Source organism: Talpa europaea (assembly GCF_964194135.1).
Source record: "Talpa europaea genome assembly, chromosome: 4".
Classification (NCBI taxonomy): Eukaryota; Metazoa; Chordata; class Mammalia; order Eulipotyphla; family Talpidae; genus Talpa; species Talpa europaea.
This window is the reverse complement of record NC_140070.1, coordinates 138,712,850-138,737,306: the sequence shown is the minus strand read 5'-3', so window position 1 is coordinate 138,737,306 and position 24,457 is coordinate 138,712,850. Positions and strand designations below refer to the sequence as shown.

At 45.9% G+C, this 24,457-nt stretch overlaps 1 protein-coding gene across 5 annotated transcripts in view; it reads left to right on the top strand.

Annotated features, from left to right (window-relative positions):
* The window catches only part of TIAM1 (TIAM Rac1 associated GEF 1), a gene marked incomplete at both ends in the record, with an annotated part of 128,357 nt that extends 104,231 nt beyond the window's left edge, over positions 1–24,126 (top strand). For all 5 annotated transcript variants that reach the window (XM_084232521.1, XM_084232520.1, XM_084232519.1 and 2 more), the window contains 9 exons: positions 4,381–4,489; positions 7,107–7,286; positions 7,417–7,535; positions 12,637–12,745; positions 16,105–16,163; positions 16,658–16,760; positions 19,329–19,416; positions 20,113–20,285; positions 23,663–24,126. In XM_084232521.1, the coding sequence (XP_084088647.1) occupies positions 4,381–4,489; positions 7,107–7,286; positions 7,417–7,535; positions 12,637–12,745; positions 16,105–16,163; positions 16,658–16,760; positions 19,329–19,416; positions 20,113–20,285; positions 23,663–24,126 (1,404 nt within the window). The remainder of the gene's footprint in view (positions 1–4,380; positions 4,490–7,106; positions 7,287–7,416; positions 7,536–12,636; positions 12,746–16,104; positions 16,164–16,657; positions 16,761–19,328; positions 19,417–20,112; positions 20,286–23,662) is intronic.
* Between the last annotated feature and the right edge of the window lie 331 nt (positions 24,127–24,457).

The following is a 24,457-nucleotide window of genomic DNA, read 5'->3' as shown; positions in this document are numbered from 1 at the left end:
TTTCCAGCTGATTTTGGCAAAGCAAATACAGCCGCTGGGAACACGTGTGCATCTGTTTTCATTTCTCTTGGGTAAATACCTAGGGTGTAGGGTAAATGAAATTTGTCAGGCTTTTATGCCATTGGCCTCTGTGGCTATCACCTGCGGCCTTGACCTTGTTAACATAGAGGGCGTGTGGGTTGGGGCACACGTGCCTGACTATGGACACCTGGGCATGGGTGTGTGCACATGCGCAAGTGTGCACAGTTGAGCCCAGAGGTCAGGCCTATAGGGGCAGCATTACTCGGATGAGGATGAACGACAGCTACAAGAGGAAGAGACCATGAGAGAACTCAGAGAAAGCCCAGGGAAAAGAGTGTATAGAGATTCGAGGAGGGCTCAGTTGCTGGCTCCCTGCTGGCTTGTTTCCCCTGCTTACCATTAAAACCTGTGAAAATGATGCCAAGGCTCCAGAATTCTCCTTTACATCTCTGAAACCAACAGTGAACCAACCCGGCCTGGGATGGTTGGGAACCAGACAGAGGATTGGTTCATGTGGCAAGTGTCTGGGCAGCTGTCAGGAAACTCCCAAGCTGTCTTGCAGAGCAGCTGTGCTGGGGCCTGTCCCTTCTCTCCCTCCCCACTCAGAGGTTATATTTCTGCAGCGGCCACTCTGTTTAATTCCGGCCAGTCTGGCGGGTATGTGGCATCTTGCATAGTTTAATTTTCATTTCTCTAGTGACTTCTGACACAAAATATCTTTTTCTTTGCTTATTTGACTCCAGTCTGTCCTCTTTGGTGAAGTGTCTGCTCAAATCCTTTGCCCATTATTTTATTGTTTTCTCATTATGAAAGTTCTCATTTGAAAGTTCTTTGGATATTTTGAATATAAGTCCTTTATCAGATTATAATTTGCAAATATTTCCTCCTTGTCTTCTCAGACAGTGGCTCTCAAAGAGCAGAAGTTTGAAATTTGGATGGTCTTAATTTTCAGATTTTTTTTCTTTTTTGGGATCTTTTGGTGTTATAGCTATGAAATCTTTGTTTTACTAGGGTTATAAAGATTTCGTAGAAGTTCTGTAGTTTGGGTATTTATATTTAGGTCTCTGATCTTTTCGGAATTATATTTATCAGAGTGTGAAGAATGAGTAAAAGTCTGTATATGAATATCTAATTTTTCTGGCATAGTTTTTTTGAACTGCCTGTCCTGTTTCATGAATGATTTTGTGCTGGCGTTGAAGGCAGTTCAGATGTCCCTGTGTGGACCACGCACATTGCAGAAACCTGGCTGTAATGTCAGCACAGCCTCTGTTGCTGCAGATTGCAGCAGCCCCAGATGGGAACCCAAGTGAGGGGACAGGGCTGCGGTGGCTGCTTCTGCACCCAACATGTGCCATTTCCATTGTCCCATAAACAATGCAGTATAATCACTGTTCACACAGCCCTCACATCGTACTAGGTATAATAAGTGATCTAAAGATGATTTACAGGGCACTGGAGGACACATGTAGGGTCTATGCAATTACTACGTCTCCTATACAAGGAACACGAGCTTCTGAGGATTTTGGTCTGCAGGGTCCTGCAGCCAGCCCTGGCAGCTACTGAAGGGCGGCTGTCTACAAGTCTAGAAGCCGAGGTGAAAGCTGCCCCGTCAGTGTGTTTTTTTGTGTGCCATCTCTTTCTACTGCCTCCTTAACAGGAGCTATTTAGAAAACCCAGAGCATTCATGCATCTAAGAATAGGAACATATATTTATATATACTCTCTAAATCCAAATAAAAATAATTTCAGACACAGAAAAGTTGCAAGAAGAGTGCAAAAAATACTTGGATACCCTTCACCCAGAATCCCAAATCTCTACATTTGCCCATATCTTTTCTTCTTTCTTTCCTGTCTCCTGTATGTATGTATGTATGTATGTATGTATGTATGTATGTATATGTGTGTCTGTGTATTTGCTGTATATTGAGTATGATTTTTTTCCTGAACCATAAAGAGTGAGCTGCAGGCCCAAGGCCGCTTTAGCCCTAAGGATTGCCTGTAGTTCATTTGGGGTGTATTTCAAATGCATGGGTGGATTAACTTTCTCCTTTCTTTGGGATGGTTATGTCTCCATCTGGAATAACAGTTTGGTTCATCAGTTTCTGTTGATGATGACAAATCATTTCTCAATTAGTTAATTCACTGGAGAATGGGAGTATTCACTTACCCCTTCTTTTGCTATGGGGCCAGTTCTTGGAGGTTAATTCCAATGAGTTAATTGCCAAAGGAGAGTATGGTGAATAGAAATGTTCATAGAACAAATCTGAGTTTGGTGACACAAGTGTGTTAGGAGAAGTTATTCCAGGGAGCGGCTGGCAGTTGATTTTTTTCCGCCAGCGAGTCTATTCTAAGCCGTCACTGTTGTAAATTCCATTTAGGTGGGCTTTTCTCCCTGAATTTCACTTTCCAGGTTTGCTGCATAAACTGACAGCCTCCACCCCCTCTGTAGGCCCGACACCTGGTGCACAGTGCATATCGTGCCCGAGGGCCTGTCGCAGCTTCGGAGATGGTTTCTGGGTTGTCAGTGTTCACCCCCAAACCTGCTGTCAGTTTCTGCAACTGCTGCTCTGTTTAAATCCTGACTGTGTATGGGGCCTAAAATATAAAAATGTTAAAATATTCAGACCATGTTGCATAGAGCACTGGTCTAAGGCAGTATTAGAAAAAAAAGGGTCTGCTGAATAAAGTCTATCCAAATGTTGATTTATGACAACACGCACCTGAAACTTGTATGTTTCATGCAGTGCTACTTACCTAAAACATGAAATTAGTTCTTAAGCTAAATAAGTCAAATTTTGATAAATGTGGAGGTCACATTTTGATAGTTTCCGCTTAGTGATTTGCAATGTCCATCAGCCTATGTGGAGTTTTGTGAAGTCCAGCAGAAGAGATACTCAGGGGAATTCCAATCGCTGTGTACAAACCCCTTTTCTTGGGGTCTTTTGTGCCCTGAGATCCTATTTTAAGGTCAGAAGAATAAATGAATACCTCCTGGTTCATCCCTGCTTGCTCCAGCATTTGTGCTTAGAGATATATTAGGGCAAAAAATGAGTGACTTGATGTGGGGGGTTTCACTTGCAGCTTTTTCTTCCACAACTTTTCTGATTTTAATTATTGGGTGCCTCAAAGGTTCACTACCCCTGCAGAGTTCTTGGTCAAGGGTAAAGTTGGGATTGTAGGGGTTCTTGAGATGTAAAGGAAGAAAGTAGATCCTGTAGGAAAAGAATTTAGGTTTTTAATTGCCAACATCGTGTGGCAACTCTTTTGTTGCTGTAAGTAGTCTATCAGAATCTTCTGCATTATTTATTAGCAAAATTGCATTTCTGTCAACTAAAATTATCACTCAAATCTAAAACCTGATTTTTTTTGTCTGCCTAGAACCTAACTTTTATTCTATTTATTTTTTATTTTAGAGGAAAAACCCAAAACTGAAAACACTCACCACCATCCATTATAGCCCCTGGAACCTAACTTTTAATTGTAAGCCTGAGCATCTCGCTCTCTGAATCAGTAAAAGATGTTCTGGGTGCTGTGCTCAATAGCGAGCACTTAGCATCCTCCATAGATTCTGGGCCACTGCGGCTTTAAGTGAAACGACGCATAATGAAACTAGGTCCTCGATAATGTTGTTGGCTGGTATTCCTTTGTTCTCAGTGTTATAATAAAACAACATTGAATTAAGTGGTGTTATTTGAGGACCTGCAGTACGTTTATATAAAATGTGTTGGATAAGAAGTAACCCAAATCAGGCCATCTTTCCTCCCTGATGGTGACAGCCTCCCCCAGTGCTGCCCTCTTGGTGCAGAGACTCTGGGCTGGAGAGACGATGGCTCATTCCCATAGCCAAGCAGTGTCTTTGATCTAACGAGCGTGTTTCTGATGCTCGGCTCCTGCTAGAGGAGAAAATGGTGATGGGGAGGGGGTGTAGTTAGCAATCGGGTGATGTGTTTTCTATTTTCGGCATCTCTTGACCTTTATTTGGTTTGCCACTTCTACCTCCTGATGGGAGCTAAGGAGAAATTTCAGATTTCTGTCTCTCCTGAAATGCCATGTATATTTTTCTCATTAATGTCCACGCTTCCCAGCCAGGCTCTGTAAAGGCAGAAGCCTAGAGAACCGGTGACATCTTTACTGTAATTGGCGAGAAGGCCAAATCCAGCGTGGACTGCACGCATTTGTGAGCCCGCGTGCTCTGTGATGGGCAGTTTCAGGTCACGGCTGAGCGAGGGCTCTGGGCCAGGTGGGGAGGATTAGTGTTCGTGGAGGGGGTAAGGCAGATGTGGCTTCCTGCGACATCCTGCGGCTATTTCCAGGGGAGACGGAAAATGAACTAACCGCGCTTTGTCTCATTAAATCCAGAAAGTGCTGTTCTCTCTGGGGGGATCCTTTCTGTATTATGCTGACCGCTTCAAGCTCTACAGTGCCTTCTGCGCCAGCCACACGAAGGTCCCCAAGGTCCTGGTGAAAGGTGAGGCTGTAAGACTGTGTGTGTGTCCTACTGTAGTTGGGGACTTTTGGACAGAAATCTAAGTCCAAATAAGACATTCCAACAAATAAGGACACTGAGAAATGAAATGCTTGAATATCAATGATCAGTTTTGTCAGTTTCCTTATAATGAAAGTTTGATTCAGCTCTTTGGGGACAAATATTGATGGGTCACCCAAATATTGATGGGTTTTGCAATTATGCAAAAACATAGGGGGTTAGAAATTCCCTGATTTAGCCCTTGCCTTCATTAATTCATAATGATCAACTACATTTCATGTACCTCTTATGGAGTCTCACCTGCCCCTCTTTAAGATCATAGGTGTGCACTAGCAGCCACCACCATTCACTCAGGAAAACCCCTCAAGTGGCAGTTGTTTCGCACAGAGCAATTTTTATATCAGCGAGCTCCTTTTCCTCTGTGTCGGAAAGATGATAGAACATTTTAGTAGCCTCCAAAATGTCGTTTTGCTTCCAGAGGTCAGCCTGGGATAGTTGGTGAGAGCTCAGAGGATCAGATAAACAGTTCCTTGGGAAACATTGTAGAGCTGATAGTGTGATTTCCTAGAAATCTCTGGAAATCAGCCTCTTTGTTCACACTGTAGGCAACTGCTAATCAAGTCCCTGAATATGCAAATCATTTACGTAGATTCCGTTTATGTTGATGCCAAAGAGAACTAGCTGGAGTTAATTCAACACCTGTTAAAGGAAATTCTGGTGCAGGCCTGGGGTCTGGTAACAGACGGCCCCTCCCTAAGCAATGGCATCCTCAGCGATGGTGATTTCCGGTATAGCAGGGTCAGTTAAAGGGAAGCCAGAGTTTTCCTGGCCTGCCCTCCCACCTCCTCTAGAGCTTCGCTTGTGCCATTGGCCACATAGTTAGTTCTGTGTTTCCTTTTGGACTTTAACTGAATGTTCGTTGTTAGGAGATTGTTTGCATAACTGTTTTCGGGCATTTTGTTCTCTGGTGAATTATAGGCTCAGTATGGTCCTTAGGGCACTTGGTGTCACTTGTCACCTCTCATTTAAATTCTGCCCCTATAGATTTTTCTTAATTCGATGGCATCTCTTGCCCTTGAAAGATATTAGTGTCTTTCAAAACTGTCCTTTAAAATGTTTGGTAGCACCCATGTGTTTTTTTCTAATGGTCAAGCGTGCCCCGAGGATGAAGAGAACTCTTGGAGAGAACCCCTGGAGTCTGATTCCTCTTTATGGGGTTTAAAATGGATGAAAAGATTGAGACCTTTATGAGCTCTTGCCTCTATGATTGCTGTTTGCCTTAGTTGAATAAAAACAACAAAAAGGATCATTTTACAATTTCACAAGACTCTCTTATAGTGTCTTGTGGCCTTAGCTCACACCTAGTCAGTAGACATGGAAACATATTTTTTATCACACTTAATATGTATCCCCACTGTTAAGTCTCTTTGCTAAATGATCCCTCCTCCCTCCCATGTTGGCCCACACTGTAGGGCCCCTCACTATTCCTTTGTACCTGGAAGGCATTAGCCTTGTCACCCTAATTATCCTCTGCAGGTGCCCCTTGGTCTTCTGGGGACCCACAGCTCCCTCAGCAGCTTCTCAGCCCAGCTGGGGCACAGGCAAAATCTGGGCTGGAAAGTGAGGCCTGTGTGAACAGAGGTAACTGTGGGCTTCCCCACTGAGATGACTCCCATTCCTGAGCAGCAAGGCCTCTCTGCAGATGCTAATTGCGGGTGGCACTGAATTAACATGGACCAGATATTAAAATGAACTCACTGTGGAAGACCCAGGCCTGCTCCACTTTCCCAGCTGCCAGGTGTGGCTGCTTCCATTTTTTTCCTGCTGTTTCTTAAAAGAGCTTCTGCCAGTGAAGAAATGCTTGAAAGATTGGGAACACCAGAGCTGGGAGTGTTCCAGAATGTAGGCTTTCTTTGTACTCACAGCAGGAGAGGGGAGCAGATCAGGAGACAGTTGCCCTGGAGCGGGGGGCGAGATGTGCAGGGCCACAGGGGAAGCCCTAGGGCGGGTTAAGAGGCCAGGAATTGAGCTGTTGTCTTGGTTTCCTTGGGAAGGAACAAGGTTAGCAAGCCTGTGGATGGTTGCCTTGAATAATTTCAGCAGTTCTGGGGTGTGGGGGCTTCCCAAGGGGTGTGGTACCAGAGCAGAGAGCAATGGCCCAGAGTGTAAGAGGCTAAGAGTCTGAGAGAAGAAGGGATGTGTACATATGTGGGGGGCTCTGGATTGGTTAGACATGAACAAATATAACGAATATTCCATCTCTAGGACTTGCCAGCCCTGGGAGAGGCAGTTTCCCCAGGGTCTGTAAGGCCCCCATGTCAAAATATCAGAATAAAAAGACAATTCTAATATATGGAGGGGAAACAGCAGTCCCTGAAAGTCCACGTGTGTAGGATGTACAAACCGATTACCCCGTAATTCATTGTACACCCCCCCCATCAGCTGACACATACATGTGTCACCAGGCCTTCCACTGTCTGACCCCACACGCCCGCCTCAGCCCAGTCCTGTAAAAAGGCCTCTTGGAATAAATGAGTGGAGTCCTGGGCAGAAAATCCCCTGGGCCTTCCTCCCCAGCCCTGTGCTTAAACTCTTCCAGCCAAGACCGACACAGCGTTCAAGGCCTTCTTGGATGCCCAGAACCCGAGGCAGCAGCACTCATCCACGCTGGAGTCTTACCTCATCAAGCCCATCCAGAGGATCCTCAAGTACCCGCTGCTGCTGAAGGAACTCTTTGCGCTGACGGACGCGGAGAGCGAGGAACACTACCACCTGGACGGTAGGCCTGGGCCCCTCGGCATGATCCCCACAGGCCTGGGCCTGATCCCCCTGGCCTGATCACCCTTCCCAGACCTAGGCACCCTCCCTTCCCCCCACTTGGCAGCTCCTCACCACCCGGCTTCTTGCAGTGGCCATCAAGACGATGAACAAGGTTGCCAGCCACATCAATGAAATGCAGAAGATCCACGAGGAGTTTGGGGCCGTGTTTGACCAGCTGATTGCTGAGCAGACTGGCGAGAAAAAAGAGGTACGGACCCCTTCTTGGGCCATCTCTCTGGAAAACTGGGTCCATTGGAGGATTCTTTTTAAAGGTGTTATTTTGAGGAAAATAGTTACACACATACTGTTTTTATTGGTGGGACTTGTACTCTTAACCGAGGCCATGAGGTGGGTTTTCTTCCTCAGCTGAATTCCACCTTCTTAGAGCGAATGTGCTCTGAGTCTCACTCAGTCTCACCCCATCACCCTCGGGACCTCAGGGTTTGCTCTGTGTTAAAAGTGAGCAAATGTTCTCTGCCATCACCTGAGCTGCTTCTGTAAGCGCTGCTCAAGGACAACACCATGACCCCAGGCCTAGAGTAACAGCCGGCTGATAGTTTGTGTTCAATAAATAATTGTTGGGTGAAAAGTTTTATATATTTTGGGATCAGTTTTTTTTCTTTTAAGTTACCCAACCTATAAAACCCACTTAGAAGAAACAGTGACAGGAGCAGATGCTCCTGAGGACAACTCAGGGAGACCTGTGAGAAGCACCCCCCTCACAGACAAGAGCTCATGAGAATAAACGCTGAGGATCTGGCAGGGGTGAGAGGGGTGGGTGAGGTAATAGTCGTCATGCATGCTCTGTCCATCCTGATTCATCTAGAATGGATCTCACCTCAAGGAAAAGATGGAGAAATCCTGTAGGGCACCTGCTGTGGTTGGTAGGAGGGTGGAGGGAAGCCGGGTGGGTAGCTTGAGTGTAGACAAGAGCAAACAGCCTCATCTTCAGAAATGCTGGGGGGTTATTGTACAGGTTCTTTTTTTATTATTATTTATTTTCTTAGATTCCATAGTTCTCCTACCACCACAGCACCCTAGTCCCTTATGCTCTTCCCTCCCCTGTTTTGATCCTTCTCCATCCCCCCTCCACCACCGTGTGCCTCAATCTGTGGTCAGTTTGCAAGTTTGGTCTTTTTCCTGACCCTTCATTTAGTTTCTCGTTATTCTGCATTTAAGTGAAATAAGTCAGAAGGAAAAAGATAAATATCAGTACTTTTTTTATGTTCTCAGGGAAACAAAAGTTTTCAGACTGTTCAGATAGTTTTCAGAGGTAAAATCAGCTCCTCTACATGTGACATGAACACACAGTAAGGAGTTCACGAATAAAGGAAACCAAGTAGGTGTTGTCTTCCCTCACTGGGCAATGAAATGTGACATATTGAGACGCTGTGTCCCTGGAGACAAGCTGGTTTTCCCATAGCAGGTGGAAGTCAATTAGGTTGATTCCAGACTAGACAGAGTGTATAGGTTACCTGTGACCTGTACCTTCTGAAGGACCCCTAGGTGCCCCAAGACAGCGCACTGGGTTGGAATCTGCAGTCTTGTGAACCAGGACGGTGTGCAGGAGAGGATGCAGAGTTTTCCATGGAAATGCAATTTGTTTTTTCTGCATGATAATTATAAGGAACAGATGTCCTTAGTCAGCTTGGCAGATAATTTAAGCAGAGTATAGAAGAAATGGACATAGATGTTCTGGATTTAATTCTAATTTTATTGTAGAACATGTCTCAGAAGAAAAATAGATTGTGCTCATTAAAGAAAAAGGCAAAATACAGAAAAGACAAGGGAAAAAACTATTTACAACCTCAATATACAGAACTCCACCACTTTTAATGTTTGGGTGTTTCTTGTGATTTTATATATAAATATAGATGTGTGTGCTTGAATAATTATAATTTATAGTAATTTTGTACCTTCATTTTTTATGTTGACAAAATGAATGTCCATGTATGTTAAATTTATTCAAAGGACTCATTTAAATTTTGGGACAGTATTTCATTGTACTAGTGAACAGTGATTTCCTTAATTCCCATTGTTTGAACAGTCCCCTTGGCATCATTTTGGACTGCTATGAAAAATATTGCAATTTTTTTTAATTGTAAGACTATCCCTACCCATATTTCAGTTTATTTTATTTTGACAGAAGTGAATTTTTGAGGTCACGAAAATGAACATTTTCATTACATTTTTTATTATGTGCAGAATTAATTTCTGGATTTTAATCATCTTGGGAGCAAAGGATCTTTTCAAGATTAGCAGGTGATATGATGGTAAAGTGCAAGGAGTTTAGAAAAAAAGATGAATGTGATTCAAAAGTCAGAGACTATAAAAGGGGACTATGGCTTTGGTGAAATTGCTCATCCTCTTAAATGAAATTCTGACAATCAAGTAAGAAATCTCCCCAGTGAGGAACAAAGAGATACAGTGCTGTACAAAGTAGGCTCTTGTGAGCTGAGATTTTGTGAAAAGAAATGTACAAAAGATGCCGGGAGCGACATTTGAGTGAGTGCCCGAGCCAAAAAGGAGTGCTATCCTGGGCCAGTATCAGGTGGCCAAAACCCAGAAAAATGAAGCTTAGGAAAAGTTGTCAAAGAGCAGCAAAGGATTGTTTTAGCATCACAAAAGCAGTAAGAAGGAAATGGACAATATTTGCTTCCTCCCACCCCCTCAGATTGAGTCCCCATAGAATCCTTCCCGAAGGCACCCATGCGCCATCACCACAGTCCCCTGTGCTCCTCCCTCTCTCCCTCCCTCTGCTCCCCATCCTACCTCCTCCCCTGCACGATGTCTCTGGTTTATAATTGTCTGTTTTTGCTTTGTTGTGTTTTGTACTGTTATTATTTTTTTACACTGATGTCTTATTTGGTTCCCCTATATTCCTGCTATAAGTGAAACCATCCGATATTTTTCTTTTTCCTTCTGGCTTATTTCACTGAGCATAATTCCTTCTAGCTCCATCCATGTTGCTGCGAATGGCATGAGTTTATCTTTTTTGATTGCTGAATACTATTCCATTGTGTATATATGCCACATCTTCTTAAAAAAATTAAAAAAATGATAAATGTTAAAGTAAAAAAATAAAAATAAAAATAAATAAAATGGGTAACCTCCCCCAAAAATAAATAAAGCTAACTCAATCTAAAAAAAAAAAGGAAGGAAATGGGCCCCCCAAAGGGGTCACGGGTATAATAATAGCCAAAGACAATCGTGCCTCAAGGAAAGCGACCCCAGTCCATATGCTCTTTCTGTGCTCCACTGAGGAACCTGGCCTTTACCCTGGATAGGGAGGAAGGGTCTGGGGGAACTGGTGGGTCCTTGGGCCTGTGCTCAGGTCACTACAGCACTACCTATGGGGTGCACTGGACACTCCAGAAACGTGGGGATGCAGGGACTGGAGATGGGCACGTTATGGGCAGGTTTTCACAAAGCTGATTCCTGACTGTGGCTGTTCCCCTCCAAGGAGACTTCCATTTGGCACCCACATGGCTTCTTGAACACTCCGCAGGGGGTCAGGAGCTGCTGGGGATAGTAGGTTTATACCGAAATGGTTGCAGTCCCAGGACCACCAGGCACCGAATCCTGCCTTAGGCCTGCTCCCCTCAGGAGACAAGCTGGCAAAGGCACATTTTATGATGCAAATGTGCCTTTCGCTTCCTGTTTCCCTGGGTGCTGGCCCACAGAGAGCATCCCCTTTGCTTAGGTTGGAGGAAAAAAAGGCCAAAGGGTGTGTTTCTCCTCAGAAAAACGTCCACAAAACCTCACTCAGCAGGTATTCTGGTCCTTGTTGGGGTAGAGACCTCTCAGCAGAACTCATAAGGTCTTGGGACTTGGGTAGAAGATTCAGAAAGGGACCAAGAAAAGACCAAGGGAGAGAGACCTTCGGCCAGAGGGAGCAGCCCTGCCCCTTATTCCTTCTGCCATATGGAAGCATGTCAAAAGAGAGGAACCATGTGTGCCTGTCCTGTATCAGTTCCTTTCAACTGTATAACAAACAACACAGAATCTATTAGCTACAGATACCTATTTCACAGCTGGCTATGTAAATCAGCTGAAGGTCAGGGACTTTTGGCAAACTCCAGACCTTGTGGCTCAGGCAGACACCACTTCTCTTACTTTGTGGATCAAGACTGAAGCAGTCTTAGCTATCTAGACTAAAGCTTGGCATGTCCTTGCCAAGGCTGGAAGGTCAAAGCTCAGGAGGGTTGGTAGATCTTGTTGTGCCAAGTCCACAGTTTGGGCTTTGCCTCATCTAGTGTGGCAGGTGCTGCAAAGCATGTGCTGCAAGGGCAGGTGTAAAATTCTGTACCAGGGAGGAAGTAGAGTTTGGATATTGATATACCACAGTGACCTTAAATCATTTTTAAAGACATGAAGCTATGGCCCAGAATGTTTCCTGGGAATGTGACTTGTTATATAACCAGTTCTCTTCTGTGTGGGTCTTAGGGTGCTAGGTAGCAGAGGCTGTAGGGTTTCCTTTCTTGAGCCTGTCCTAGAAGTTTGGTTGACTAGTTATCTAATATATACAAAATAATACAGTTGCCTGATGGCCCTGGCAGAGTGGGAACTGGTCTGTCTGAGCTGGTTTAACATTTGACGTTCAGGGACCTGTGATTTCTGAGGATCCCAGACCTCACACCACACATGCTTAATGGACACAAACGTTTCAGTTGGATTTTCTTTTCTCATGTGAAATAAAATCTTTAAAATGAGGTGGAAGGAAAAAAAAATTGATTTCACTGCTTCCCCACGGACTCTGCCCCCAAAGGGATTGAACTAGTGGAAACCTTTGTAGTTTTTTGAGGTCGAGCTGCAGCATTGATGCTGGTTGGTCTCACTAGGAAACACTCTATCTGAACATAGAACATCACCAGTTTTGACAGATTGAAACACTATTTTCATGAAGTAGAATAGATGTCAACCTGCTAACTATTTTATTTTTTTGATTCTGTTTCTTGAGGTAATGTTGGTTTACAACTGTTTACCTTAGGGGTACAGGGTCACACCTCCTCAAATGTGTGTTATATCACTCCCACCACCAAAGCCCCCCCTAATTCACCACAGTTCATTGGGCTTTCTCCCTACTCTCACCTTCCCATTTTAGTAACCTCAATTCCACAGTCATGTTAGGGTATGTTTTTGTCTCTTTGCTTTATTTCTTGATGTGCTGTGTGTGAGTGAAAACATTTGGTATTTGTCTTTCTCCTCCTGAATTATTTCACTGAAGACTGCTGAATTTAAAATATCATGAAACCCCAAACAGTGCCTAACTCCTCCCAGTAAGCCTTGCTTGTCCCTGGTGGTTTCAGGTTGCAGATCTGAGCATGGGGGACCTGCTTCTGCACACCACAGTGATATGGCCCAACCCACCCGCCTCGTTGGGAAAGTGGAAGAAGGAGCCAGAATTGGCAGCCTTTGGTATGTACTGGGGAAAAAGAGGCTGGCTTATTTTCAAAATAAGAACATTTCTTTTATCAGACAGAATTGATTATAATCAAGTTGGTGACATGTGTCTGCATTGGTCCTCCTGTTGTGGCCACCATCATGACAGATACAAATACAAATGGAACCTTCCGGTTAAGTACACCTGGCTTCGTGGGGACAGGGCTGCCCTAGGTATAAACACAGCAGGGATAGATTTTTCTTTTTGTTGCTGCTGCTGTTCTGAATAGCTTTCCAAAATAATGAGTTTTGGAGGAAAAACTAAAGTGAAAAATCAAGGCCAAACTGTCTCTGCTTCTGAGACACCCTCCCCAGTTGTAATTAATTCTCACCCTGACTCTGTGTGGCTGGAATTCAGGACACCAGTTCTCAGTGGGCCTGTTGTGGCACCTCGGGATGTCTTGGTCACTGGCAAGGTGCTTCTCCAACACAGTGTGACTAATACCACCCAAAGTAGGGGTGTCTATGAATGATTTATGGCTTAATAAACTAGTTAAGGTGGAGGCAGTTGCTGCAATTAACAAAGCTCTCATGGTTAGATTGTTAGGGTTTTTGAGAGAAAGCGAGGATGGGCTGGCACCCTGGGAATTGTGGATGATGAAGGAAACATGGCCGCTGTGAAAATGCTTGCGTGGCAGGTGGTGGGCTCCTAGCAGGACACCATCGACAGTTTGTGCTTTGCTTTGTTACTTTCCCTGCCTCCCCTGAGAAGATTCATGGGTAAAATTGTGCTAGAAAGGGAGTCTAGTATTTCTAGCCTCTCACCTTATTTTTGGAGGGGAGGAAAGGGCTATATTATTGCTTACTGCTTCTTTGACTGAATTCTTTTTTTCCTCAATGTGAGTAGTCTTCCCAATGGATCATCCCAGTGATAATAAAATCAGAATGTTTAATGCAAAGATTTATTGAGCTTCCTGCTTAGATCTCTTGGCTTTCCCTGAGCAAGACAGTGATGTTCCTAAAATTTTCAAACTAACTGTTGATGCCATATCATGAAAAATAACAAAGGAATATAGACATGTGCAGGAAGAGGTGATTAAATATCATGTACAGAGGGTAATGAGCTTTTAACAAATCAGCAGTGTTGGGTGAGGCTGGGGTTTGGGCAGGGGGCATGGATGGTATTTATGTTCTTGTCACTACTGTCTTTTCTGCTTTCTATCTTGCATTTTCTACTTGGAAAGATCTGTGAGCTCTCTCGTGGTTCTCGGTAGGTCACTTATAGGACGTAGGATTCTGAAGTCAGTGACCCAGACTACCTACCATGTGATACTGGCTGACAGACCATTTCACAGTCAGCATTGGGATTTTTCACAACTATCTACTAAATTACACAGGTTTCCTGGAGTTAGAAATAAACAAATTGAGAACAAAAAGAACAGTGAGAAAGTAAGGGTCAGCAAACTTTCTATGAGTCACACAGTATATATTTTGGCTGTACAGGCCAGGAGGCCACCAGTAGCCAAAGTCCCGTGGGTGATATGTGGATGAGTGTGCAAGGTTGTATCAGCGGCTGTTGTAAACGGGCAGCCGCTCTGGTTGGCCAACTTGTGATATGAAGGTTAAGGAGATGCCAATTTTGAGGTTTGTTGCCACTTGCTGCACAAATGCAAAAGGGGGAATGTGTGTAATGTGTGTGGGGGGGGGCTGGCATGGTATGGTATGGTTGGTGTGTGTGTGGTTTGTGTGAGCAGTGTGATCTGTGTGTATGTGTGTGGTTGGTATGTGTGATGTGATCTCTGTGGCGGGTGTAGCTGTGGTTGGTGTGTATACAGTGTGTGTGGTATGACCTGTCTATGGTTGTGTATATGGTGTGGTGTGATCTGTGTGTGTGGTTGGTGTGTGGTGTGATTTGTGTGTGTGGTGTGACCTGTGTGTGATTAGTGTGTGTATAGTGTATGCGGTGTGGTTTGGGTATGTGTATGGCATTTGTATATGGTGTGATCTGTGTGTTGGTGTGATCTGTGTGTGTGGCTGGTATGGTATGGTATGGTTGGTGTGTGTGGTGTGATCTCTGTGTGTGTGTAGTTCCCTCTTGCCTACCTGGCCCCTGTGTCATGGCTTGTTTACAAGGGAGAGGTGTGGAGTAGGTATGTCCTGGCTGTGAAGGGACAGAGCCCCCCAGTCCAGTGGTCACTCTGCAGCCAAACTCTGGGGCAGGGACACAGCAGCAAGCTGAAGACTGCTCAGGGCTCTGTGGCCAGAGGCCAGCTTATTATCCAGCACCCTCTGCAGAGTGATAGTTTGAGAGCAGGGGTGAGTGAAGGCAGATTGTATGCATCATGATCAGCTGATTTATGATTCTCAGTCCTTTAAGCAGACACATTTCCAGTTTTGGGGTGATTTCAAATAGTAAGGCAGAACTCACTGCACTGGAATTGCTGTGCCCTTGGGATCAGCGTGTGGAGGAAGATGGAGTCCCCAATACAGAGATCTTGATGGGCTGGAACCACCCATATTTTTCCCTCTAGGGGGAGGCAGACTCATTGAGTGTTCAATATGTTTGCCTTTTTGTAAGGGATTCTATAGAAATGAGCATTGTTAAGGAATTCAGCAGAAGATTAGCCATCATTGTGTCTCCTCAAAGAATAGAATAATGGTACATACTTCTTACTGTAAAGAGTTTACTGTGACTCAACCTGTTTGGAAGAAGCAGAACTACATCCTACTTCATAAACTGATTTTCATTTCTTCAGGTCAAAAAGATGAGTTACCCTTCCTGAACTGTGAACCTTGTGTATGTGTAATATTAGCTTACTTTGCATTAATATAAATCACCTTAAGCAATTACATTATAGCCACCGTTCAGGATGTTTGCATGATGCCTCCAGCAGCTGAACTTGGGTATTTTTGTTTACATATGTACTAGCTAAAGTTTGTTCTTTTTTTTTTATTTTTTTTAAAGATTTATTTATTTATTTATACAGGCACTGGGTTCAGTCAGAAGCGCGGGAGGGTGAGAGGATTCCCAGAGCCAGCGCGGGGAGCAGAACAGGCAGACTGACGAAGTACACTGTACTAGCTAAAGTTTTAAACTTGAAATGATGCCATCATGAAAAATACTACTTTTACCCAAAAGTTTCCTAGGGGGTGTGGATGAGGGATTTCTGTTTCTCTAGGCTTTTTGTGTTTATGTTCAACCTGGAAAATCTAGTCTCGGTAGGCCTTTGAGTTCTACAGATGTGAGGAATGAGTGGGACATGGAGTAGGGAATCTGCTTACCAGGATCTTGCTGTCCTCATATAACTGTGCTGTTTGTGACCTCAAGTTATGGAAGTTAAGAGACAAAGAGCCTTGTGTGTTGTGTGCCATCACCCCTTTGTTTCTTTTTTCAGTCTTCAAAACAGCTGTAGTTCTGGTGTATAAAGATGGCTCCAAACAGAAGAAGAAACTCGTAAGACTTCTTATTTCACACCCTAGTTTGAAACTATCTTCCTCTCTAGCTGTTTCTCTGTTACAGTCCACCCCTCTGTCAGGCAGGCACCTGCTGTGACTCTGGGTCACTGAGGATTCAGGGTGTTGCTCATCCTGTCATCTTCTGGTTAGGGTCACATTTAGAGCAGGGAGGTCAACGGCTGTTGGGCTTTCTGTATATTCTTTTTCTTTCCCTCTTCTTCCTGTCCCTCTAGTTCTTGTACTGGGGTCCTTTTTCTCCTCCTTCCTGTATCTCTCTTTGGATGCTAACTTCAGTCAGTGGATCAGTTGTGCACACTGATCGCATGTGCATCCCTTGGCCTCTCACTTTCTGCTGCATGAACTTCACAGGGGTAAAGCTGGATAAAGCTTTGGGGTTCCAGCATCACTGATTTTGAAAATGTGGGGGGTCTGAGGTCTGATCCAGGCTAAAGCAGATTGTTCTCATGCACCTGGTTCCCTCTCTTCCTGCAGGTAGGATCTCACAGGCTTTCAATTTATGAGGACTGGGACCCTTTCCGGTTTCGGCACATGATCCCCACCGAAGCTTTGCAGGTTCGAGCTTTGGCAAGTGCAGGTGAGCTGTGCAGTGTGCAGGTGCATATTCCAGAGGTGTCTGTGCAGCGTTTATCTGAATTCATGCTCTTCATCTGACCACCTACCCTTTTGTTCTCCTATGCTGAGCTCTCTCTTCCCTCAGTCCCTCCTTTGCCTCTTATTTGCTTAGCCATTTATTAAATATAGCCAACCTCTTAACAACACAGGAGGCTAGGGGTGCCCCTAATCAAAATCCCAGGATGCTCAGGTCCTGTATAGTTGCCTTCAAACTGTGTTGTTCCAACACCAACTGTAATAGAAGGCAGGGAGGGAAGGTGGAAGGCAAATGACTGGGATGGAGGATGGACTCAGTGAACGTCTGTAATGCCTTTAATATTGTTTGAAAGAATTCTAATCATCGTGTATATATGTGAATAATGTTATAGTGACTAGCATCTGTGTGGCAATGAATCTTACTTCTGGAAAGAATTCTTGAGACCACGATCAGACAAAGGCCATCCATGTAAATAACTCACTTGCCTTTTCACTGGGAGACCCCAAAAGACCACCCAGAGCACAAGAAAGCCATTGAATATGTACATTCCATGTATTTTTTTCCCCAGAAGCATTACAGATCTTTATCTTTGCTATTTTTGTGATCTAAGTAGTAATGAACCGAGTTATAGGGTAGCAGAGGGTGTCTTTAATAAGATTTCATGCTGCTTCAGGCATGTCGGGGGAGAATGTCAGCGGGGTGCTGTCTGAAAGCAATATTCCTGTGACTTGGGGGCCCTGACCAGGGCTTTATTGGGGGCTGCTCAAGGGCATGTTCATTGCAATTGCTCTTCTGGGTGTACCCTAGGAGGGAATCAGGTGGTAACTCTCTGACCACACCACTCCCCACTTGACAGGGCTGGCAGGTGCAGCTTTCCAGGAGTAAAGATTGGCCATGGAGGTGCGTCCTTGCAGAGGCACTTGCACTCCTGTTGCCCCCTGCTCGCATCTAGTAAAAAAGGCACATTAAGTTCTGGTGTCCGAGAGGTGTGGCCTCATCCGCTCCCTGTTTCCACTGTTTCTACTTCTGTGAGCACACACAGTGGCTCTGACCCTCATGAAACTAGCCCCCCATAGTCCGACATTCTGAGGGGAAAAACTCCTGCAATATTTGTTAAACAATCAGTTCTCACACAGGTGAACTGGGTGTCTGCCCCCATAGTTACGACCTGTGATAGGAAAACTTAAGGGCAAAGCCCATGTATTTGGAATGATTATTTGCCTGCAAAGGGTTTCTCTCACTTTCCAGCACTGAGATTTACCCTCATACCTTTTTACTTATGATTTGATCGCAAAACTAATTAGCCCATGACTTATCAGTAACCTGTAAGCTGTAGGAGGAAGAAGAGAGTTGTGGGTCTGTGAACAGCTATAGTAGCATTTTGAGACGTGAGCACTTAAAGATGAATGTCCTCTTACTTTGCAATCTTAAATTGTGAATTATCTAGTTGAAATGGTTCCTTGTGTCTGGTTTGTGAGTGGGAGAGCTTGAAAGGCTTCTGAATGGGAACTTTGCCTTCTCTGGCAACTAAACACATAAAGACTTTAAAACCTGAAAACAAAGGCATCGTTATGATGTGGTCTTCCATGCTCTCCCCTTGCTTTTCACTCAAGTTTAAAACCATCAAGATTAAGCCTTATGTCATGGAGTCATAAAGATCAACCAGCATTTCCCCTTGGTGAGGCAATACTGCAGCGGATTTGATCCAGGCAGAATCAGGACATGGAATTTCTAGATTTTATCTAAGTTGGAGAAAGCCTATGAAACTTACTGCAGATGACCATGGCTGAATCATGTGGGTACAATGGGGGTTTGTGTCCAGGGTTCTGAGCTGCTGGACAAGAATGAGACCTCGGAATTGCTACGTCTGTGTGTTTTTGCAGAGAACGGTGGCTTGGTCAAGCTCTGTTCATGACTTGAAGTTATATGGTGTTGCGAGGCTTATAACAATTAAAATCATACAGTGTTGCAAACCAGGTATTCAGACTTAAAATCACCCTAAAATAGAACTGTTCCTTGCTTTCTCTATATGCTATTTTTACTTCTCTTAGAGTGGGTTCCATTGGGAGACTGAGAAAAAGGAGCTCTGTTTGTTTCCAGGATCTCTTTGTCCATGGCACTAAACCTGGTCATTCAGGGCAAAAGCTCTGCCCATGGACAGATGTAAGGGACCTGGTGAAATCTGCGTGGGAATCTTGTCCTCTGTCTAGTCCAACTGTTGACAGAACAACTAATCACTTAATTAAAATACTTTAGCCCAACAGACTGTGCAGCCCAAAGGGTCAGTTCTTCAACTAGTGATTGACTGATTGTCCTTTTAGATCATCTGGAAGGAGATTTTAGCAATGGGATGTCTCCCAAGCATTCTTTTTCTTAGCATCCATTAAGCTTTCAAACACTTTGTCTCTCTAGATCATAGATCTTAGTGATCTTCTTGTGGTCTTACGCTGCTCTGCACCAGTTAATCTTACACCACAGTGTGGTAAGTGCTTTGTCAAAATGTAAATCAATCCATGTGGAACATACCCTCATACATGCCTGTAATTTATCCAGATGCAGAAGCAAATGCCGTGTGTGAAATTGTCCACGTGAAGTCGGAGTCGGAAGGGAGGCCGGAGAGGGTCTTCCACCTGTGCTGCAGGTAAGCGTGGAGCGTGAGTGCACCCTGTGCAGCCCAGAGCCAGACACACGGCTGCGTTCCATTGTGTAGATGCGCCACATCTTCCTAGTCCACTCATCTGTCATCAGGCCCTTGGGCTGTCCACAGCTTGGCTATTGTGAACTGTGCTGCAGTGACCATGGGGGTGCAGCTATCTTTTCGAATTGGTGTTCTCATATCTTACAGAAGAGAGATTACTGAATCATATGGCAGATCTATTTTTAATTTTTTGAGGGGCCTCCACTGTTTTCCATAGTGGCTGCACCAGCCTCCATTCCCACCCACAGTGCCCGAGGGACCTCAGTATTTGGGTGCTCTGTTGAGCCTCAAGAATCTTGTGGTTTGTGTGTCCAAATAAACATTTCAGAATGAAAGGCTTAAGTACTAAGAGCAGAATTTTGCAACTTCTTGATGCGAAATCCATCTGTCCATCAATCCATTCATCAGTGGGCTGGGCTGCCCCAGATTGACTGCAGATGATCTGCAGAGCATTAAAAGGAAAGAAATAAGTGTTCTTTCCCCCAGTGATGATGACACAGCTTGGCATAAAAATTGGAGTCATGGCTCCATCTTTAACCTCTGGCCCTTGGTTATTCATGTGGTTACACCTGATGATACTAGAAAAGCCCCGTGTGTTAAGTACTGTTTCCCTAACACGTGTAAATCGTCTCTCCATAGCTCCCCAGAGAGCCGAAAGGATTTCCTGAAGGCGGTGCATTCGATCCTGCGTGATAAGCACAGAAGACAGCTCCTCAAAACCGAAAGCCTTCCCTCATCCCAGCAATATGTCCCTTTTGGAGGAAAGAGATTATGTGCGCTGAAAGGGGCCAGGCCAGCCATGAGCAGGGCAGGTACTGTGGGGATTCAGACGTTCAAGATCCCCGTCACCCCCACTCCACTGTAGAACTCAAATGAGCTTGACCTCATTGACCAAGAACTAGATGTGGCCTTGTGGGGCTAACGTTGGGGGTATGGTTCGCCCCCCACGTGAGGTTCCTTGCCTGCACCTCCTTCCCAGGGAGCACTGGGGACCTCTTTGTCTCTTCCTCTTGCCCTCCCTCATGCTCTCCCTTTGCTGCACTTCTCCCTTGGCTGGGGAGCTCCCCTCTCATTTGCCAGGCGTGGAGTGAGCGCATTCCCTTTCTGCGGGGGCTGTCATAGCCTGCTTCTGGAATGAGAGTTGCTGCTTTGCATGATAGCCAGCTTTGTCTAGCAAAAAGCCACGTGTCACATCTCAGCAAGGTCATGGCCTGCCATCTTGAGAACACGGTGGCTTTGTAGTCCAGAAACACAGTGACGCCTGTTCTCAGTTAGGATTCCAGGTTTGGTCTACCAGATGACACGTTCGATTTTTACCCTTGCCTTGTGCCTGCAACTTTATTTTTAGCTTCAGTATTATTTTGGAGAAGCCTTGAGCTGCTGTTGGAAAAGAAGATTCTAGAGTTTAAATGGTACCAGAGTAAATATTCTTTTAGAACTTATTCCATCACCCTGGAACAGTGAGGAAGGAAGATCAATACTCTCACTTGTAAATACCAGTAAAATATCTCTTGGAAGAAAGATTTTTTTCATAGCACATAGGTATTCATGACATCAAGATATTTATAAATCCTTTCTTACAAGGCAGCCTAGGATTTGCAGGGAAGATTCCAACACAAGAGGTTTCCTTCGCATTTGCCAAAAGGTTTCTAACCTTTGTCCCAGTTCCCTTTTACCTCTTCTCAATGGTATTGAAGAGGCATGGAGCGAGAGTGAATAGTTGGAGGTTTTAACAGACAACTTCCATAGCTTGACATGGGATATTACATTCTTCAAGAATCTTCAGTATAATTTAAGGGGGTAGCTGTCATAAAACTGTCCTCCAAATAGTTCATAAGTGTTTTATTAAAAACCCAGTGCAATATACATCCAATGCAGACTAGATTCTCTGAGATATACCCAGGCTTAGGTTTCCATGTCCAATTCCTCATGGGGTCCTCATGTGAGAAGACTTTGATGGGCCCTTTACAGCTCACAGTAGAAAATTTCACCTTGTGCTTGTCTGTTTACTAGGCAGGGAAAGTTTAACGAGGGCTGGGAATATATCTACCAACGACAGGAAACTCCAGCCATCATTGGCCAATTTCAGTTGTTCATCAGTGACTCTAAATTGAGAGCTGCATTCCCTTTGAAACTATGCATTTTTAGTCCATTGGACACTCAGAAGCTTTCCTGCTGAGATCCCTGTAGAAAGAAAGCAAAACCACCCTACAACCTACCCCATCCTCATGAAACCAGGAGAAGACCTTGATGTCATGGTCTGTGGGCTTTGGCTGATGGGTAGACTTTCTGCCTGGTAGTTCATTTTTGGCTGAGAAAAGTTGTGCTGGAGTGGGTCAGCTCAGTACTAGCTGCTCGGCCTTATCAACCGGCCCTGGGGATCCTCCATCACAGATTGTCTCCTGCACCCAGTGAGGCTGACTGCGCTATTCAGCATCCTCGTCATAAAGGGCGGACAGTCATGCTTCACTTTGCACTGTCACAAACACCTAGGTTATCTCTTCTTCCTTTGTTCAATTTGAATAGCCCAGGAAAACCAATATCCTGACTCCCTACTTAGTCTGTACATGTGCCAATAACGCCGCTACAATTTTTTTTGTGTTCCAATATTTTCTTATGAAAATTTCCAGACATATAGAGCAGCTGAAAGAAATGTACATATTCACCCCTACCATCTCTATTCTATATTTAATCATTTCTCTGTTTTCATTATCACATATCTATCCATCAACTCATCTTATTTTTGACGTTTCAAAAATGCAGACATTAGTACCCCTAAATATTTCAGCATACAAATCATCGGCAGGTATTTCCAATAGCCCTATTTGGAACAGAGGTGGTTCCAATCTAGGATTGGAGTGAGCCAGACTCCAGCACGGTGGTGTTGAGATAAAACTGAACAAGGATTTTTGCGTCTTCCCAATGGAATAGCACTCATTTATTTTTTCCTTCTTTCTCCCCTTATTTCCTGGACATGGTTTTCATTCCTCTCCTTTGTTATGTGTTTGAAGATGGTGGAACACTCTGGAATGATGATGAGAGCTGATGAGAGTGCAGGGGTGAAGGCAGAGGCAATTTAGGCCACAGCCCAGCTACTGACCTTGTCCCTGCTGGATTAGGAATCAAGGCTACATTTAGCTATAATCAAGAATAGTCACCTTCCTTCCAGCAGCAATTTTAATGGTTTTTAGGGCATAGGTGTCAGGACGGCAGCTCTGAGTTGGTGTTCTGGATCCCCCCTCTGTTGGAAAGCCCCCGTGGCCTCTCACCTTCTTGTCTCTAGCGCAGAAGCCCTTCACTTCTGCGTGGGAAGGGGGACGGGCAGCACCTCCTGGTGGACCTCCTTGGGGGTTGTGTGTGTGTGTGTGTGTGGTGTGAGGTTGTTTGCTGGATTGCGTGGTGTCTTTCGTTGGTTGGTTTTTAAAAATTCCGGCTTCCTAGAGGGCAGTAGGTCAAAGAATGAACTCACAGATGATTTTTCTGGACAGTTCGTCACTTTCCATAGCACTTTGCTGACCAGCAGCTGGCGTGTCATACATTATTTCTCATTCCACGCAGGTCCCCATATTTTCATTGATTTGTGGAAGAGGTGGTGATATGTGAAACGTAGGCAGGCGGGGCCAAGACTCCGGTTTGCCAGCCTCACGGCTCATGTGGCACCGTCTCAGACAGAGGAGGACACAGCTGGGGGGCTGGCACTGGAGAGCCGCTCTGGCAGGGGTCTCGCTGCCTGAGAGGGACGCCGCACCTTAATCTCTGCAGGTGCACATTCCCTTTCCGGGGAGACAGTGTAACCCGCACTGTGCTTTGGCGTCCTCTTTTACAAAAGGCTATTCCAGCGAAATGACCCTAGGCCAGGCCCCTGGGCCCTCAGAGCAGGGTCATGGTCAGGGATGAGGGCAGGAGTCCGCCCCACAGGGGAAACCCGCCTTACCCATTCCCAGGAGCACAGGGTAGAGAAGGAGCTGAGCACCTCTTCCCCATCACCCTGGAGACCCGGGCAGTCCTCTCGGCGCCCGTGGCCAGTCCTCCAGTCCAGACATCTGGGGCCCAGCCCGAGAGTGCCTGGGCCTCAGCCTGGCCTGACACGCCCTTGAGCCTCCCTTCCTGCCCTTGAACTTGCTTTCTGGACTCGCCTCTCAGGTAAAGCATGGGGGGTTTGATCTTGTGTCTTTGTGTGTGTGCGCAGTGTCCGCCCCCAGCAAGTCCCTTGGGAGAAGGCGGCGGCGACTGGCCCGCAACAGGTTTACCATTGACTCCGATGCCATCTCGGCGGGCAGCCCGGAGAAGGAGGCCCAGCAGCCGCCCGCGGGCGGGGACACGGACCGCTGGGTGGAGGAACAGTTTGACCTTGCTCAGTACGAGGAGCAGGAGGACATCAAGGAGACGGACATCCTGAGCGACGAGGACGACTTCTGCGAGGCGGTGAAGGGCGCGGCGGTGGACAGGGACCTGCGGGAGCGGCTGCAGGCCGCGTCCATCGGCCCGCGCGGCCGCCGCGCCCTGGAGAGCCACGCGTCGCGCATGGCGCAGCTCAGGAAGCAGGCCGCGCTGTCGGGCATCAACGGGGGCCTGGACAGCGGCAGCGAGGAGGTCATCTGGGTCCGGCGGGAGGACTTCGCCTCCTCTCGGAAGCTCAACACCGAGATCTGAGGCTGCCCCAGCCCCGGCGCGTGTAGATACCCCCGAGCCCCGCCCGTCCTCGCGCTGCGCTGCGCTGCCCGCCGTGCGCCCCTGCAGGAGGCCGCTCCCCAGGGCGCTCCGGGGCGCACGGCCCTGGCAGCTGACTCTGTGCCCAAGTCCCGTCGCTCCCCGACTCGCTCCTGTGCAACAGCCGCCCAAGGGACCCATCGGCAGCCGGAGTCAGCTGGTGGCCTGGCCTCCGTGCGCCCCCGAGGGCTGGGATTTATTCGCAGTGGAGCAGGACCTGAAGAAGGGAAACAATCCATCTCCAGCCCTGGAAAGCAAGTGATCCCAGGAGGGC